The sequence below is a fragment of the Diadema antillarum genome, unplaced genomic scaffold (genome assembly GCF_040938485.1).
Source record: "Diadema antillarum isolate AM-2024a unplaced genomic scaffold, OU_Dant_1.0 seq00000460_RagTag, whole genome shotgun sequence".
NCBI classification, from domain to species: Eukaryota; Metazoa; Echinodermata; class Echinoidea; order Diadematoida; family Diadematidae; genus Diadema; species Diadema antillarum.
This window is the reverse complement of record NW_027271431.1, coordinates 3,872,416-3,893,013: the sequence shown is the minus strand read 5'-3', so window position 1 is coordinate 3,893,013 and position 20,598 is coordinate 3,872,416. Positions and strand designations below refer to the sequence as shown.

Here is a 20,598-nt window from a genome sequence, read left to right as displayed (position 1 = left end):
CGTGCATTTGGCCCAGTTTACGTTTACACTGAGAAAAGGCCGGGCTCGGCTGCCGCCGAGCCGCGACCAAGACCACCTCCAGAGTGAGGCCAAATGCGAGGCCAATTTTGACCTCGCATTTGGCCTTTTGCACGTTTACACTGAAGCGGGGCTGGGCCGCGGCCGAGCCTCGCACTGTAAATGGGGTCTATGTCATACAGAGAGAGAGAGAGAGAGATTATGATATATCAATCATTTAACTCTCTTTAAACATGCATACAAACAAATGACATTCAATAAGGTGTATTGGAGTAATGTACACATAATGAATCCTTCAAGCTAATTGTAAAAGAACATGCAGTGCCAGGTTGTAAATTATCACAAACAAGATTTGAAAGAGTCTACACATATGACACTACTTGATAGGAAACTCAATTTAGAAACCAGAAAGCTATAGAAACTGTAGTGGTACTGCATGTATCTGTCTCCAAAACTGATCCCATTGACAGCAAAACTGACTCATAGTGATTGAAATTAATCAAAATAGGAATCCATCAGTGAATTCACATGACTGCAAAAGATAGTATTAGGCTAAAGACAGAAGAGTGGGCTACACAACCAGAAGAAGTTTCAAAACAAGTCTGCTGAGTGATTACTTGTTGCTACTGGCCAGGAAATCACGCAGCTTCTTAATTTGCTCATTCATTTTTTCTTTCAGCCTATAAACTTCCAAGAGTTGAATGTTGCAGTCTACTTCAGTATTGCATAATAATCTACTTGAGAAAATATTACTTCTAATGTGAAACTATCTGGACAATGTTCATATTTTCCTAATGAGAGTGGATGATGACTTGAAAACACTAATAATTTTTGATGACTAAAAAAGCTAGATGAGCTGTTTTGAAAGGCAGAGCACTTGGCATTAAAAATGACAGGTTCTCAACCTTGAAGTGCTGGGCAGACTTATTTATATCAGATGAAGGAAAATTGAAACAAAAGAAATTATTATCCAAAGATTGTCCGATTTTCCCTGACATCTCATATATGCTTCAATATACTTACCATTGCCTTTCCCACATGTGTAATATGTAAAACATATACTGAGTTTGGCCAGTTGTAAACATATTTTAATAAACACCCAATATAATGTCAGCAGCGTAGCTTTAACCTCTGACTTCCAACCTTTCAAGAGAAAACTTTGAGTCTCACATCAAGGGTGATTTCTCTTGTTTCAAAAGTCTGGTTTTATTCCAATCCGTTGTTCCTGTAGGAATTCTTAGAGGATGATATTTGAACCTAAATCAAGCCATATAAATTCTGTTGTGATGCGCTGGATTTGAGCCTGCATAAAACTATGTTCAGCTAAACATAGATCAGTCGAAACAACATTATGTACATTTCACAATTTGACCTGAAACTTCTTCTGTTTATTCGATTCCATTCTCTTCATGAAATTCAACAAAATTCAACAAAATTCAACAAAAGCACGGAGAAGAGATAAACTGTGTTTTATCAGTAGTATAAAAATGGAAATTTTTGCAGGAGTAATTTTTCATGCTCAGTTGGGTAATATGAATATCACATGTTTTAAATTCTGCACAATGAAAGTAAGAGCTAAAATACCATTATATATTACACACAAAAATATCTGCAGACTCTTATTTTCACACTAGCTTCATGATGCATGAAATGTGACTGTACAAATTTCCACACCATTACAATTTCCACTTTTTACAGGTAACTTATTTCAGTCACAGCGGCAAACTCCTACAGACCTTCTTACCTTTCTTCTGCTGGAAGCTGTTTTTCTTGTTGAAGTTACAACATTTTACTTATATTTCAAAGAAAACTTACTGCAAAACAAAACTGCATATTAATTTTCTGAGACATGAATAATGGGCACCCACAGTGGGAGAGTACACATGTTTCTCAAAGAGTAAAGGAGAAAAAGCTGTATAGATATGTGCAAGGACATAGAACACAAAAGTCACACTATATAAATCTCGGTGAAATATTATGAACATGGAAACATAATACAAAGGAACCACACTCGACAGATGGTGCACAGATTTGTTCATGAAGAGACAGAACGAACCTTTTGTAGTAATTCCGGAAGAATCGGGAGTAATATGGCATTTACTGTATCATGATGAGGATACACTGGTCAAGAGTCCAACAAAGCTAGATAATATGAACTGAACACACACACACACACACACACACACACACACACACACACACACAAAGTCAGTTAATCTTCCATCACTTTGTGATGAGACTATCTTTCTTTATAGAAGAATCCACTATGTACTTTCATTGGTCTTTGTACCATTCTATCATTTTATTTTATGAGTTATTAAAGAAATTAATGTTCAACAAATGCCCATTTTAACATGACATCATCAGATCAAAAAAACAAAAGAATCCACAACCCTCCTACATCAATCAAAGATATGATAGTACACCAGTACACCATGAGGTTACTTAGTGTATGTGTGTGTAAATTAAGGATGGTAAGTTTGATATGTGATGTTAAATTATTCACAAACATTACTCATTAGAATGATATATGTGTACAAGTATTTATTTGTTAGAAGAAATGACCCGCAACACATTACATGAGTCACAAACAGTTTGCCCTTCACAAAATAACTCCAAAGGAGAAAACCAATCACATCTAACTATACAGAAAATGAAGAGTATATGACTGAAAAAGAGGAAGAAAGAATATGAAGGTAACAAGGGAAAAATGTGAAAAACATTCTAGCGATATGTTTTGGGGTACTTTGTTTGACACAAGCACAAAGTGGTACAGAAGACATACATGTATGAAGATTTTTGAAGAAACAACTTGTAAAAAGCTTTGAATTCATATAGCAGGCGGTTTGCTTCCAGCAGTGCCAAGATTATTTCTGTATTGGAGATATCTAAGGTGGTGCTGTAAACATTTTTGTTTATAAAAATAAGTAAATATATCATCAATATGCGCTTCATTTGCTTGCTTGAAAGCACAAATCAAAGTAGTTTCATTTGTGACCACTTCAAATGCTGCACATTATCATTCCTATGAGGTGTCATTGATTTTAAATCTTCAACAGAAAACTCCTCTCTCAAGGGTCAAGGAAGTATATCACATTAATATTTTTCCTTTTAACTTGTGTCTGCTCAAAAAATTCAATAAAGGGATTTAAAGGGGAATTCCAGCCTACTTAAAAGTTATCTGAAAAAGAAAGAGTACAATTTCATAAGTACCACAGTGAAAATTTGATCAGAATTGAGGGAAATTATGACATTGTGAAGCTTGCTGGAACATACACTAAGTGAACTGATGATGTCATCACCTCACAATTTTCCACTGATCATGTACAAAAACTTGATGAAAATTCAATTTTTCTGCTTTGAAATTATGACATACAACATTATTCATCATGGCTGAATAACTTTAGAATGATGACTGGTTACAGAAATTAGGATCTGAGACTGGAGCATAAATGTGTTTGAATAAAAAACAGAAAAATTCTTGATTTTGTGCACAAACTGTATAGCAAGTTGTGAGGGGAATACAATGTACATCATCAACTCACTCAACTGCAAATTATGCACATTGACTGTTCGAGGAGCGTCTTGCAAAAATTAGCGAAACTTCACGATTTCAAAATGTCCCTAATTTTTATCCAACTTTGATCAAAATATCATAGGTGTGCTTATAGAATTTTATTTTCTTATCAGAATAACTTCTAATGGGTCATGAATTCCCCTTCAAGGAAAAAAGCAAAATTTCAAACTAATGGTTTCAAAAGATATGAAAGATTCATCTTGATCTGACAATAAAGACCATCAGATGCCTCATTCATTCTACAGCACACAATTTGGACATTTGGACATTTTAAATTATCAACATTCATTCTTTATCATACTGAATCAAATCTGTTTTGTGTTTGTACACTGTACAGCAGCCAAAACGGCAAATAATAATAGTAATAATAATAGTACTACTACTACTACTACTACTAATAATAATAATAATAATAATCATACCACTAATAATCATACTGTCTTTGTATCAATCTGCTGGCTTTGCTGATCATTTCATTGATTTGGCAGGATTAATGAAAATAATTTGTGCAGAGGAAACTTTTATTTGATTTTTTTTTCTTCAAAGTGAATCACAGCAGCACTCTTCTAACTGCCTTGAAATAAATTAACCTGCTTTCTATATTGTGAGATGGCAAAGCACTATTCTAGCTTTGTTTGAAGTACTGAAAGCTTGAAGTAATATTTTCTTAAGAGAGTGGCGTTACAGCAGGCGAGTTCTTAATGTAAAAAAGAGCTATAGCTTCATCAGAGCCACATGCTCTGAAGAGCTACAAATCAATCTACTTTAAATCACTCAGAACATTGGTTTCAGGACATATATTTTATAATTGATGCTATTTTCTCTCCACACGAGAATGCAAAAAGAAATCAACAACAGTTATGAAACGACAAAAAAACTATATGCAATAAAAGAGACAGTTAGGGGAATTACAGCAAAGAGAAAATTGCTTTGATTAGAAAAATCATATTTAAGCAAAGAACAAGAGAAAATTTTAGCAAATTTTCAGCAATTATAAGAACTTTGTCATCATATCTGCCATCTCATTACCTTGAAAAGTTATGGACTCTGTAACAGTCCCAAAATCATAATTGGCAAGGTGACTGAGTAAATGCATAAGAGCATATTGAATACCACTCTTCTGATCATAATTTATAGATTAATTGAAAATTAATGAATTTTTAATTCCTCAACTGACGAAGAGGTCATTATGAATTTAAGTAGATGCACAATGATGACTGTTTTTTTAACACTGACAGGAGTCCTATATACAAGTGAAAACATAACTGGACAAGGCTTATCAAAATCTACTTAATGATTTCACCAAATATCTTTATGCTAGACAGCACTTAAATATCCAATTCTGAAACTGTGTTTAATTTGGTAGCCACATCCTTGTCAAATTTTGTGGTGCGATCTTGCAAGGAGGAACAAATTGGATCACACTAGAAAGTTTGCAAATTGAAAAATTAAGAAAAAATATCAAAGTCTACCTTATCAGGCTCATGCATAGTAAAGCATCACATGAACCCTGATATCCTGTACCAAAAACAAATTTTAGCATTAAAAAACACACACACCATGGTCATATGACCATTACATTTCCTGCAAGTATTAATCATGTGCTTTTTTAATGGAGTTCAGATTTATTTTTTGTATGAAAGATATAAATTTCTTCCACCTGTCCAAGAATTTCTTCACAAAGGGTCACAGAGGAAAATAATATCAGAATACACGAAAGAAGTGAAGTTTTAGGGAACAGTACTGCGAAATAAGGTATCAAGTGAGGTCAGTGGCTACTGTCAAATTCATACACAGTATCATACAATTTTAAGTCTATGACTTTATGGTGGCTGTAAATTTTGATATAATTTCTATGTTGTTTGCTTTAATTCATATCAATAATTTTCATTGCTTTCTACAACTTTAATTCAAGCAATTTTCTCCTTGTTTTTTCCCTTAAAGGGGCATTCTGGACGATTTTCATAATTTCACATCATGTAGTACATAAATCAACAGCTCCATGTATAGATTCGTGGAATTTATTGTGGTGCTTGAGGTGAGAAACCAATAAATTGAAAATCTAAACAAATTACACTGAACAGTGTTGATGACATCAGAGCCTCATATATTTCAGAAATGTAGCAGTGTAATTCATTACAATACCACTTGCTCAACAAGTTCACCTGTGAAAAATCTATGCATGCCTTCTTCTTTTGTTCTGCTCCCTTGAGCCCCAACTCATGCATTCTTATGGTGAGGCTGTCATGTCATCATCCTTGTTCATTGCAATTTGTTATAAATTTTGAAAACATTCTCATTCCTCATCCCAATCACTAAACATTCTGAAACTCTGTACTCAGTTTGACTAATTTATAGTTGTTCAAATGTAAAAGTATGAAAATCATCCGGAGGTCCCCTTTAAATAGTAAATACAAAAGAGGTGAATACATGACTACAGACAGAAAAAGTGGCATTCTTGGATAAATATTGACAGCCCAGCTCCAGTAAAACACAATTTGAAATGTTATTTCACGATACTACAGAAAGGAAAGTCAGTGAGAGAGATTAGTGATCATGTGAAAACACACAGTGACAAAACAGAGCGGTATTTTGGAGTGACGCACACCGAGGCAAAAAATATTCACTTTGCTGACCAACTTACAAGAAATACGATCGCTGATGCCAGAGGTTTCAAGTTTAGTTTTCTGAGGGGGTGGACCACCTGTAAAACATGCAAACATTCATTCAAAACAATAGAGAAACTTAATATAATAAACTGCTTGATTGAGTGATTGATTTCTGACAATACAGAAAAAAGATGTCAGTTCATATGATGTACGCAAAAACTTTCATTGACAGAAATTGAAAAGAATGTATAAAAGGATGTATAAAACTTGTACTAAACACATTGCAAAAGAGCAACAAAACAGAAATGTATGACATGTGAAAATCTGCATACCTCTAAATCTTAAATTAAGAGTTATTTTCCCAGATCGCCATACTTGTCTCATTGCAAGCATAGGTAATTGTTACTTTGTGGAATAGGCAACACACACAATTTTCAGTGGCCCCTTCTTGTGTGGTAAAATTTACTGTTTGGGGATATATGTCTACCATAACATGCAAAGAAATATATCTTGGAAGAAAGTATATTCAGAATGAGGACACAATATGTCCTCAAATTAAATGTACTCTCTTCCAAGAAATTAATTTCTAAATTTATGTTACGGTATAAAAGTGTTGCTACTGTATCACGATAGCAACACTTATCTCTTCATGGGGGAAGATTAATAGTGAATACTAAACTTTGTAACCACACAGTCTGAAGCATGAAAGCTTTTCTCAGCCAAGCCCCGCCCTGCCCATACCCACCCCCTCCCCCATATGATAGTTAACTCCTTGAGGACAAGCTGGTTTTGCTATAGAAGCATTTCTCACAGACACCTGCCGGAACACACTTGGGACTAATCTTCAATGGGTTAAAGCCATTTCCCTACTGCGAGGTAAAGGTTAGATGACAGACGTAGGCTGACTCAGGAATAGAACACATGACTCAAGGATGGGAAGTTCCCAGTTCAAGTCTCCAAGGGACAAGAGAGCTATACATGAGACTTCTCGTCTTCCCCTCTGCAAAGACACGTACCCCAAAGAGTCTGCTCATGTAGGTCCTATAGATCAACAGGTAAAGACCTGGGATCTAATGCAGGATTTTTTTTTTTTTTTTTTTTTTTTTTTTTTACATGACAAATACAGGTTATTTTTTCACAGAGTTTTTTTCCTGCATTAAAATCAATGGCTGAATCATATAACCCAAGTTTTCTTACCAGAGTTTTTATCAGGTAAAAAGGTTTATATGCAACAGGCCCCTGGTGTCTTGGATAACAACAAATCATGTGTATGACAGATTCCATTTTGGTTCGAAGGGTCTATGCCACACCATGCTTGAGTGGGTTCTATCAAATAGCGCATAATGAAAGAAACTAGCAGCAATTTTCTCAAATACAGATATAAGGCTAGAAAGTTACAGAATTTGAATTTTTAAAATTTTTGTTTCTGGTTGTTTTCTTTATTAATGTTATAAATAACTTACCTGGTCATCGTGTAGATACAATTATTTTTATCGACTAAAAACATGATTTGCATAATACTTTTGTGTATGAACGAATGGGAAAATTGTGACGTGATGACATCATCAACTGAATTCATATATTGTGACTGTAATCATTATCAATTATCAATTACAATTCCACAGCGTTGTCAGTAAATGTCTTATATTTTCATGACACTTTTACCATTCTGGCTGTTTGATTTTACTGTACTGACTTCTGCCAAGTTGACCATGATGTTGCCTTTGTGTGACAATAAAACAGTGGAGAGATAACCAGGTGAAGTGGTCAGCATAAAAGCACTATCTTGAAATGAGTGTACGATAACAATTGCCCTGCTGAAGGTTGAGTGGAATTATAGTAAGTGACAAATATAACTACTTGTAGGCACTTCACACCATTTGGAAAGCAAAGGTCCCACATCTGAGGAATGCCAACAACCCCTAAGTAATCTGTCACAAGCTTTTAACTTCCTTATTTCTTTTTTGTACAACACCAATATTTACAAAATTGTTATCAAGGAAAATACTGTGAACTAAAATACAACATACATGACTTTAATGACAAATTCTGTGTCAAAATTGATTGGAAATGTAGTGAGACTGCTGAAAAGCAGAGCTTGCAGTTTGCAGTCTCCTTATATACCAGTATAACAACTGCTGAAATAACAAAGACTAGGGAACTCGTCTTAACAGAAAAGAAAGACAAAAGATATTAACACAAGAGAACACAAGACAATTCTTTTTTACAAAAAAAGAAAGAAAGAAAGGGATTAGCATGGAAGGAATAACAGGAAGAGCCTGAAGAGGACAGCAGGTAAAAAGGGGGCGAAGGAAGAGGAGTTGAAGAGTTGACTAAAAACCAATGCACGCAAGGAAAGACCCACTCTGCATTATTCATGTAGTGTCGAAAAGGGAAGTCTGGAAAATAGACTTGCAGCACAAGCACTGGAAAAATTGTCATTCGACTCAGTACTCCCAAAGTGAGATATGGAAACTAAAAATAAGAAATGAAGAACAAAAGCACACAACACAGTTTTTTTCCCCCACACAAACTATCGTTCTTGAATCAACATTTAAAGAGATAAGCATGCATGCTGGTGCTCGCCAACCCTTGTGTCCACACTGACACTTTGTAAAATTGCTGGTCCCAAAATTGACTATATGATAATGAATTACTTCATTCAAATAAGATGAACATACTGTCCTGTTTGAATTGAATGAAACTGAAATACAATGTAGGTGGAAAGGTTAACTGCAGGAAAACAACCTGTGTACTGAGGTATAGCAAGGTGTGGGAATCTCTGATGGCAAGAATAATTTCTTTAAAGGGTTAAGAACCGGTCAAAACAGAAAGTCAAGTTTCAGGAAAGAACAGGAAATCACACTTTTTAACCTCTAGACAGTGTTTTTACAATTTGCCTCCACAAGTGCTGGATTCAAAAAATTAAAATAAAATATTGGTTGACCAGGCTTCTTAATAAGTTCTAATCCTTGTATTGGAAGAATTTGTTTAAAAAAAAAATATGCAAGAGAAGGTTGTGAATGAGCTTAGAAATGGATTTTCCATGTCATTGTCCATACAAGAAATAAGCAGTAGTCAAGGTTTTTTCCTTGAACTTGTCAACTCTGAACTTGGAGAAGCACCTCTAAAAAAAAGGGGAAAAAAAAGGTGTTTAATCAGGTGTCCAATGCCCTCCCCTGCATGTGATCATGCAGCTCTAAAGTGTTATTGTACAGGGTGATGTTTTTTATTCCGAAAGTTCAAAAATGGAATAATATTTGTTATTCCAATACAGAAAAACTCCCTACACCTAGATGTCCATTCCTCCGAAATTGAAATACATGTAGGGTTCGTTAATCCAAACATTTGTGGCGTTATTCCAAAGGTTTGTTATTCTGAAACTGAAACTGAAAATGAAATGTTTGTTATTCTAATAGGTTTTTTTTTTAATTACAAAATATGAAATAAGGTTCATTTTCTGAAGGTTCGCTAATCCGTAAATTGAATAAGGTTTGTTAATCCAAAAATGATAAGAAGGTGCTTACTCATGAACCGTCAGAATTACGAATCTTTTTACTTATTTGTATACGATCAAACCTTAGAATAACAGCCCCTTTTCATTTTTGGATTAACGAACCTTCAGAATAAGGAACTTTATTTAATTTTTGCAGTAACAAACCTTTGAAATAAGAAACCTTATTTCATTTCCGCATCAATGAACATTTGAAATAACGAACCTTCGGAATAAGGAACTGTAACCCATTGTACAATCTCCCTACCCCTGTCCTATCCTGCCCTACCCTGTTTGCCCCCACTTCCCTCTATTTTGATAGAACTACATGCTCCCTGCTCTGCCAAGATTCTCTTTGAATAGACAGAACATTTTGACCGAAATGCAGATTTACAAGGTGTGACAAACCGACACATATGGTACAAATTTCTCTAATTTCTTTGGAACCTTTCTTCATATGAACAAATAAGGCCAATCTCAATGGATTTAGCATTCCCTTTTTTAGTCTGTACACAATAATTCCATTTCAATTTGTACATTTTTTACTACTTGTTTTGATAGAAAACTTCATTAAAAAATTGCATAAATCAACCAAAATTTGACATCCAAACTTTGAAGAAACAGGATCACATTTTTGTGTGAAAGTTTGACCCACACAAAGGAAATTTCTTCCTTGAGACACATTATATACCTTGAGATGTAAGTATATGCGCTCAAATTTGCAAAAATTTCAGTCCGCGAATATTTCTTGCTTTACAGTAAAGCAGTATCATTTACAAAACAGATTAAGTGCATACCACACACCTAAGGATATATCATTCTAGTCTTTAAGAGCCTCCCTAGCAGGAAAACACCACTAGATAAACTTCTCTCACTTTCCCACATGGTCCACATAGACAAGTGTCTCTTTAGATTTCTTGCCCAACAATGAATTTTAGTTGCCCTGACAAGTAAGACTATGGTATGAAGCACATTTAACTTTGTTGTAGCTATCCTTCCTAAATGGTGTTAGTGAAGACAGGTACTCACCAAAAATCTTTCTGAGCTCCACTTTATTCAACACAGTGGTCTTATAGTTTACAAGACGCTTGCGCACATTACGTGTCTTTAGACGATCCATGTTGGAATTTTTTTTGTGCCGACTATCAAGCAATATGAGATGGTGCAGGATTCTTTGGTCTGTAGTCACTGATAGGATGTAAAATTCACGAAAATGTCTCCACAAGTTGGCATCATGAAGGATCACATCGAGGTAGAATATCAACTGCTTGAATTAGGAGGTGGTTTGTTGCTGGTCTGTAATCTAAATGGATTTGTTTCTCTTTGTACAATCCAAAGTGGGTGATGACCTGTCAGTCATCTGTATGTGAACTTCCTTAAAAGGACAGTCAACTCCAGAGTAGTGATAGGCACTACATAAATATGACAAGCTGTACTGCACATTGACTATTAGGGGAAGATGAGTACACTGTGAGAGTCACTGATTCCAAAGTCTGGTAAATTACCAAATCCAGTCTTGGCGATTACAAGTGAAACACACAACTGGACGATGAAAGCTGACCTGATGTTTCTAAAGTAGATCCAATTACAGTGTAGATGTTAAACAGGCAGGTAAGATGCAAGGCGCTAAGTATAAGGTGGCAAATGAAAGTCCAGGTCAACTGAAGTCACAACTTGTTATCAATACAGCATCTAGCCTTTCGCAATGCAAAACATGGTTTTGAACCAACATTAGGTTTCAACAAACTAGCTGAGGAAAAAAAAGGAAGCAGACACGTACATAGGAAAGTAGATGTTGCCTCGAAACTTCTAACACCACTGCATCACTTCCTATAGTGTAAGGCTGCATATCGCAAACAGGCTTGCACTGGAGACACGAGTGTAAGCTTGGGATAAAGCTGCGGATGAGGGGAACAAGTCCCACGGGGGTGGGAAGTGCCCTTGAGCGAACCCCAGGCAGCTCCCCCAATTGGCTGCACCAGCCGTACCGCTCCTCAATTCCTCACGAATCCCCCATGACATAACACCCTTAGATGATGCTATAGGAATATGGGTTGTCTGCCACAAATTGCCTGGGTGAAAGATCTGGGGTACGGCAAAACCTCTCCAGCAAACGAGAAATCTACAAACTATGGAAAATGAGGAGAGAATATCCCTCCCCCTTCCTCAAAAAGGACCTTTGAATCCCCTCAACTCTTACTAATCAATTATCAACAGCAGCTGTAGGCGACTACCATAGCAGCCATTACTCCCTCTCTCCCTGAGCCTCCTCCTCCCTCAAGCTGTTTGCTCCTTGATTCAATTCCAAGTTTCCATGGCAACCGGCATATCATAAAGTACTTTATCACATATGGGGCTTAACAGACATTTTGCAAGACAGAAATTCTTCATTCTTACAGTGTCATATGAGACAGGTGTGCAACTGAAGCTGATATTCAGAAATCTGCCTGCCAAGAAGTTTATACCTTGGCCTCCAAACAGCTATATATCAGAATTGAAGGAGTTTCCAAACTTGGCAAAGAAATACATACAGAAGTATGGTGAAAACTGAATGTCCAGTTTTAAAGAACCATGCCCTCCCCCCCCCCCCCCCAGCAATGGGCAAATACAACAGTTTCAATACCCACCTTTTGATGTATACCCTGTTATATTTCAAACTAAGAGGTGCAATTCAAAGAAGATTTTCCAGTTTGCAATATCTTTCCAGATTCTTAAGAGCAAGTGGTCTTACAAACTGCTTTATACTTAGCCCTGTATGTGGTAAACCTAATACAGTATTTACTGCAATGGTCAAGGAGGATTACTTTTGTACAAAAGTATACAAATAGTGAATGGTCACGAGTTTGATGGTACAAGATTTTGCACAAGGTGAAAGATGAGGCACTCTATTCAACTCGGCTTTGCCTCATTAAATAGAGCACCTCATCTTTCACAAAATGCGAAATCTTGTTCCATTGCACAAGTCTTCTTCTTCTTCTTCTTCTTCTTACTGTATTGCATGAGTAAATACCATGCACTATTTGTTTTATACAACACCTCGGATATCAATGCATGTTGTGGTCCACACTGATTCTTCAATATAATAGTACGGAAATGGCAACCATTTTTCATGAAAGGTGAATGGTTGTATTATTGTACCATCGTACTAGCAAGCAATCCATTGAAACTGTAGACAGTAAATAAGTGATTACCATTAAGTGCACGCTTACACTGATCAAGTTTTTGCAGCAAAAGTAGGTATTGTGACATCAGAGGAATTCAATGGTGCAAAACTTTGAGTTGATTATGAGGCTATCAGGGGAGTCATGGGAGAAAATGCAATGGGATGACAGCAGAGTGCAATTTGTATATCTAAAACTACTCAACAAAATTGTATGTTCAACAGCAATGGCATGCCACGGCAACTTTTACTGCATCTCACATGATGAGCAGTGGACCAATCAGGTAGCAAGAATTTGAAGGTGTTGATTACAAATTTTGATGTTACAGATCAATATGCATGAAGACTCTATGCATACTGAAGGGGGTAATGGTAGTCCATATCTTTACTTCCCACTGAATAAGCTAATAATGCTTATTAATCACCTGCTTCATAATACACATGTACAGTATACAGTGCTTTCTTACTGTGAGATTAACCCATTGACGGTGGTGGGATGAGGACGGTGAGTTGGCTCAGTCGGTAGCGCGTCTGCCTCACGATCCTAAGGACCCGGGTTCGAACCCGAGTCTGGACTGAGCAATGTTGTGTGTAATCATACCATCCCCTCTAGCAAGAGGCAAAACTCTCTGTCCCTCAGATAGGACATAAAATGGAGGTCCCGTGTATGAGAGAGTCACAACTCATGCACGTAAACGATCCCGCTTCATTCATTCATCGCAAAGAGCAGAGTGTTTAACCCGGTGAAGTGGTCCCACCTCACATCCAACTGGACGCCATGGAAGACCAGCTTAGTGTAGCTGAATATAGGCTATCCAGCCATCTTCTCAGATGGAAATGAACAAACAAACAAAACAAACAAAAACGGTGAGCTGCTTTTTGCTGTAACACACATTTCCCATCTACACTTGCCCAAGTATACACAGGACTACTCTTCAATGGGTTAAAAGACACAGCAGGAAGGAGACTATACAATAGTTCAGAAAAGATCACTGAAACAATGTACAATGGAACCTATGTGGAAACAGGTATGGCCTACAGAGGAGGGGTCACTTCCTGAACAGCCAACACTAACCTCTGGTATTGTTACATCACCCCAAATTTAAAAGGTTGCTAAACTCTGCTAATTTCTGCATATGTTGAATTCAAGGAACATTATAACCATTAGCGGATCCAGGGAGAGGGGGCGCACTGGGCACACCCCCTTATTTTTTTGTTAAAACAAAAGAAATAAAAAGAAAAAATGGAGGGGGAGTCAGCCGGCATGTGCCACCCTTTAATTTCGTTAAGGCCCCCCCCCCCCCCCCCTTATGGAATTCCTGGATCCACCCCTGATAACCAAAACACACATGTCCACATTACATATCAGTGTTAACTTTGTTAACATGCAGTAACCGTATATTGCCTACTCAATAGATTACAAAAATCCCAAAGTTATAAAGAGATGAAAACGGTCTCAGAGGGGGTAGGAAACATCCCTTTATCTTTCTATTCCATCTCAATCATTTTTAGGTGCAATCAATCCTTTTCAAGAAAACTTGAACTTCTGTTTGGATCAAATGATTCCTTTTGAAAAAAAAAATCAATGTTTTTTTTTTTAACACATCCAAAAAGTACAATTGATGAACAGTGTGTATACCACAGCCAGTCATCTGTTACATGGCTATAAAAGAAAAAGGGAAAGTTTGAAAACTTGTTATAATGTACCGAGCAGTCCATCCAGGGACTGTGGAGGGGTGAGTCAAGGGACCTAGCTTGTCCCTTGGGAACAGGTGGTGAGGCTCCAGGGGTGTAAACATGCACCAAGTGTTGGGTAGGGGAGAAAATGTGGAGCCACTCACACCAAATGGTGGGACATAGCACTACATTGAGAAAACAAAAATAACAAACTAGGGGACGAAAAAACAATAAATAAGACATCAAAGTATGAATATTTCAGTCTATGAATTTCACACAGAGCTACATGTATTTGAAACTCAATATCCAAGGCAGTATTGTCTGTTCATGGACCATGTTAGCTGGGCTTCAGAGTGATAGATAAGAAATGTATTCAGAAATCTGAAGGCATCATTAAGAATAAGCTCTTCAAAAATTGTGCTTTAGCTCTCAAATTGTGAAAGTGAAAAGCATAAATATAATATCCTACAACAGAATTGTATGTTTACAGATTTTTATGGCAAAAAAAAAAAGCCTGGCATTGTACTACCCTGACTTATTGTATGCTAGAGGGTCAGAAAGTTTCATGATGAAACTATTCCCCAACTTTAAGAGCAATTTCATTGCTCTTAAAGTTCCTGTGTCTGTTCTAAAACCCTGAAATCCTCAGACCTTTCCTCAGAGTAATGAAACTGGAAACCTTTTTCAAATTAGGGGGAAACAATACTATTGATTTCCAGTGGATCCCCAAAAATTCCAACCATTATTCTTGGTACCAAAGGGGAGCATATTCTGGAGTGACATGGGGATAGTTTTTCATTTTTTTTTGAATAAAAAACTCTGTGATGTATCACCATAAGATTACTGTACATACTTGATGTTGGGAGACACTATTCTTTAATCATGTAAAATTTTGTGACATTTGCAAAAGGGATATGGCCTTTAACAACATTTTATACAGTATGTGTAAAGTTTGATACTGTTTATAAACATCAAAAAAAAAAATGAAATATTGTGTTCCTCCCTCACTTCACATTTTCTAATAAGTAGCAATTCTATAAATCAATGGAAGACATTTTCAAACATTATCTATAGGCATGAAATCAGTCTTCACTGAAGTCGTCTTTAATGAGTGTTAATGCTAGAGACATGCAAGTGCAGTGATTTTGAAAGCTATTTTAAGGTACCCTTGAGACCCCATGGTAGATGACTTAAATGACATTCGACTGTCAATAACCTAGCAGCATCTTTCTCCTTGAGGCTATGTCCCAGAAGCCCAAATCTAGTTCCAAATATAACTCAATTACTGATGTGACAAGGATATTAATAATTCAGACCATAAGCTTGCTTTCTGTAATTTAAATTTGAGGAAACTGTAATGATAATATGTTCATTAAGATTTCCTGGAAAATGAAGTAATCTTTATACTCAGAATGTGAGTTATTTCACTGCATTTGACAGATGGTTTGAAAAGGAGAGAAATCTGTTTGTGTTTTTTCATCAATGCTAAACATTAGGTGATGTCTCTGTATTATGAAACAAGTAAACAGCAGTTAGTAAAACCAGAAACATTCACGGCATGAAATTTTCGCGAATTGGAGCTGACGGTCTTTTTCGCAGGATGAAACTTTCTCAAATTGCCACTGGCATTCAAAGTAAATTAAAGACAAAAACTTTTGTGAATCTTGGCTCCTCACGAAATTTGCGAAAGTTTCATCATTACCAGTATTTGATTTTATGTCATTAACATTTCATTTTATGAACAGATTGCATGCACAGAATCTGGAAATCACTCCAGCTGAGAGGGACACTACTCATAGCTGATGTCTTTGGGGAGGGGGGGGGGGGGGGAGGGGGGAGGGGAAGGGGGGAATTCCCTCATCACTACAGTACATGGTGGCACAGCTTTGTTGCCACACTGAGAGACATATTGAGTACATTGTATGTATGTACATGAAACAACAGTTACTGCAGGCACTAATTTTATGCATGTAACATTCTGATATGCTTTAAACAAAACTTTGCAATTATGTGAAAGTTTCTGCCCCCTATAACTTCCGTTCCCCCTCCCACCCCCCCCCCCCCCCCCCCCCCCTTTGCGCACATTTCAAAACCAACAGTTGGGTAATAAACTATTGATAAATCAAACATACATTATGAATAAACAGCAGATCAAGAGACATATTTCTGTCAAGAGATGGATATTTCAAACTGGTGAGATGTATGACACGATGGTATGGGAAGGGAGGAGATTTGCTTCTTCTCATCATATGGCTAAAAGAGAGATAGAAACCTTGGAGGAGCCTCCTGGATATACCGGTAGGCAACAGGTGGTGCACTATTACAAGAGAACACATCAACTTATGTGTCATGATATGAGCAGATATGAGTGAAAGTACGTTACAGTATTGGAACTGGCAAATGTTTCTGGATTATGATTCTATTCACAAACTGAAATCAAATGCTGAAAGAATGATATTGATCTAATGATGAAGAGATTTAATGATTTTTTTTTTTTTTGTGGAGAGTTTCTCACCATGGCATTTAATTCAACGTCATACTGACAGGAAATGATGTCATTGCAGAATTCTTCCCAGGATTATAGGAAGAAATTCCACGGTTTAAATTTGAGGTATATCATGTAATTGATCTTTAGACTTCTGCTCCCGTCACACAGTATTCACATCCCACAGCACAGACAACTAACCTTTTGACATTCAAGAAGTAGATTATTGCATTACGAGGAGAAGTCTTATTTCCAGAAGCATACAAAGTTACAAATACCAAAAAAAAGTACGGCTTCACCTATTTAAATCTTTGCCTTTTTTTTTATACTGCAGGTCAATCTGATGTCTATGAATTGTCCTCTTTTTTCTCGCATGTAACAGTGAAATATAATGTCATGTTGGCCTTTCAAAGGAGCAAAGCCATTTAGAAAGAATTGCAAGTTTTCATATGAATACTAACCCAAAATGTTAGTGCAAAAGATTTACTAGTTTCATGTATTTTCAGAATGCAATGATGCTGGTTACTACCAGATAAACAAATCACCGAAGAACTCAGCAATTGGGCAAGATAACATCACATCTGTGGTTATTAATTCAGCAACTACAACCCCCTTACCCTTAATATTCACTATTCCAGATTTTTTAAAAGCTTTACCTTTGATTGATACAAAGGATAGATTCTATTTCTATCTATTTCATTTCAAGAAAGGAAATTTAACATCAATTCATGTGCAGATCAGTGGAATACTTGAGAGCTAATGAAACCATCACTTCATTGGTACAATGTATATATTCAAACAAATGACTGTGACCATTATCACTGTCAATATATCAAAACTTGAAAACTCCTAAGCATTCTTATGCTATGTAGAAGTTTGATGAAACTTCTTGATAACATTCTACATGTGATATGATTACTTTGACAAAGCTCCATGAAACTTTCTTTTTTCAAGTGTTTTCCTCAACTGAAATCTTTCCTTTTTCTTCTTTTCCTTCACTGTACTATCCCACTCTCTGTAAACATGTACTGCACAATTTTTGTGACATTTTATTCCTTGATTTCCCGAATGCCTTCGTACTTTCCTGAAAGTTGCATGTTCAGAATACTAAGAGCACACTGTATCACTTCAGATTTTATGAACAGCCCCCAACAAGAGGATACGGTACAGATCAATACTGCCCTCTTGTGGTAACTGTCACTACAACTTGTTGAAAGCATTTCCCTGACATCTCTGTGCTGCTTTCATACACAATGTACAAGACTTGTACTTTCCTTCCAAAGACACTCAAATCAAATAGGATAAAACAATAACAATAACAACAACAACAACAACAACAACAACAACTGCACTTCTACTGGAGGTCATACAATAAAATCTGAAGTTCAGACTAAACCAATTTAGCATACTTTTGGTTTCTGAGTAATACATTAACAGCATTATCACAAACACTATCAAAAGAAAGGCATTTTCAGTTCTAATATATAATAATGATAATAACTTGGGGCTATTACTTGACAAAATCACTTTACATGGATGAAGTCTTCAATGAAGAATAAGTCATACAGTAGTGAAAAAAAGTTGGCTTCTTATCAATACTGTTTCACTTTTCACATATGAGGAGCCTTAAAACTAGCTATTAGTCTTAGCACAGTGCTCCTATGCAAACATAGTTTTGCTGTCTAGCTCCCTCTTTTGTTGATTCGAAACCACTTGCCCACAAAAGGTAACATGACAGAGTGATTTGAAGCACAATAACCATGAATATTAGCTATATAAAGAGCTACATGTAAGTTCTAAACAGCAACAGAAATATACCACTTTGAAAGATAATAATCTGGACTTTCACATTCACAGGTTATGGTAGTTTACAGATCAGAGTTATACTGGTCAGCCTGAGAGTGATGCCAGTCCAGCATGCCTTACAATTTTGCTGAAACATTCACTTAAATGATTTGTTCATAATTCTATTACAACTTATTTGATAAATGCAAACGTAGAGAAACTGACCAGAAAAATATAAAGTACGTATGAAAAAATAAGCAAAGAAAATGGGATTCCATCGAGAAGAAATCTCATTTTCTTCACTCATTCTTCATTTACAACTAATTTGAATACAATGAAACTTACTACATGGGTTAGTCTGTGCATGGACCTAAAAGTAGGTCCATGGTCTGTGCCATCTTTGCTTGTTCATATGTTGGGCACCGAAAATGAAACCCATGCTCTTGAGTCATAATTTTACAGTGATCTAAACTGAATGATAACCATGGGTTGTCATACTGAGCAGGAACAACAGTGTTTGCACTGTTAAGTTTGAACTCTTGCTTCTAATGCAATACTAGGAAAAATTCACTTACCTGGTACCACAAGTTTGTTCATGTCTAACAAAAGCATACAAAGCCAAATAGAGAGAAATTTATTTGATTTCATAAATCTTTATTAATTTCCCCTTTTATTTCAGTGGCAGTGTAGATATTATTCATGAAGTCTTCAACTGTTTCATTTTAGTTGTGTGGTGAAGAACTTGTATTAGCCATTTATAGTCAGGTGGTTATGCCTTTAACTATCGAGTCAAAGCGACAGATCACATTAGGCTCATTATCTGTCTCATACCTTCCCGGATGGGTACGGGGATTCACCCCTGTCACTCCAGTACCTAGGGTGTGAGTTCAAGGGGAGGGTTCTTCCTTCCCCCCTCGGGGTGGGGAGGGTGGTGGTGGGTAACACCGGTTGACCCTAACGACTCCGACTCCCTCATATAGTGACAGCCTGTTTCCCGTAGATTATTAGTCATTTCCCTAAGGCAACACCTACACCTATATCCACTCTCACTCTCTTGCTATGTTAGCTGTCATTTGTCTAGACAACAGTCTGGCAAGACAAGCAATTGCTGCTTTGACAGGTCTGTAATCATGTCATATCAAAAATTATACAACACCTCAGAATGATGTCGAATTGTGATTGGCCAAGAACATGTCACATGACATTCAATAGAAAATACCTATCAAACTCATTGAGAGTGACAGCCATACAATAGGCCCCTGGCATGGGCCTATAGCACGGCTCGAAGGTACTATAGCACGGCTTCGCGGGGGGCTACTAATGCATGGCCGCTCACAGAGTTCTGTGGCTCACACCCGTAGCAAAGCGCCAGCAAACTACATTGTACAGTGTACGTGCTGGCCGGCTGCGCTGCGCTGCCGGTAAGTCTCACAGACCAGGCGCGGCGGAGTACAGCAACGTTAACGTATACACACAGTTACTTTACCTAGCTAGTTGCATGTATCGCGGCCTGTATACACCTAGCGGTACTGCTGTGTTTTTACTTTTGACTCTGATCTGCTACGTGGACCACAGTGATCCCAACATCAAGACTTCATTTCAAGTTGAGAAACCGTAATTTGATTATTTTTCTGTGTTTTTATACAAAATCATTTTCGGAAATAGACAAAGTCTAGACCTACTACTAGATCTACCGACATCTCAGATCGACCTAACAGCCAGGCCTAACTCGATCTAACGTTAGCGTAGAATGGGTATAGACCCTGCGGAGTTCGTGATTCCTGTGACTGTGTG

At 36.9% G+C, this 20,598-nt stretch overlaps 1 protein-coding gene across 1 annotated transcript in view; it reads right to left on the bottom strand.

The window, feature by feature from the left end:
- The window catches only part of LOC139733101 (uncharacterized), a 102,911-nt gene that overhangs the window by 43,836 nt on the left and 38,477 nt on the right, over positions 1-20,598 (bottom strand). Inside the window, exon 4 of the mRNA XM_071643943.1 lies at positions 6,240-6,299. Within this exon, the coding sequence (XP_071500044.1) occupies positions 6,240-6,299 (60 nt within the window). The remainder of the gene's footprint in view (positions 1-6,239; positions 6,300-20,598) is intronic.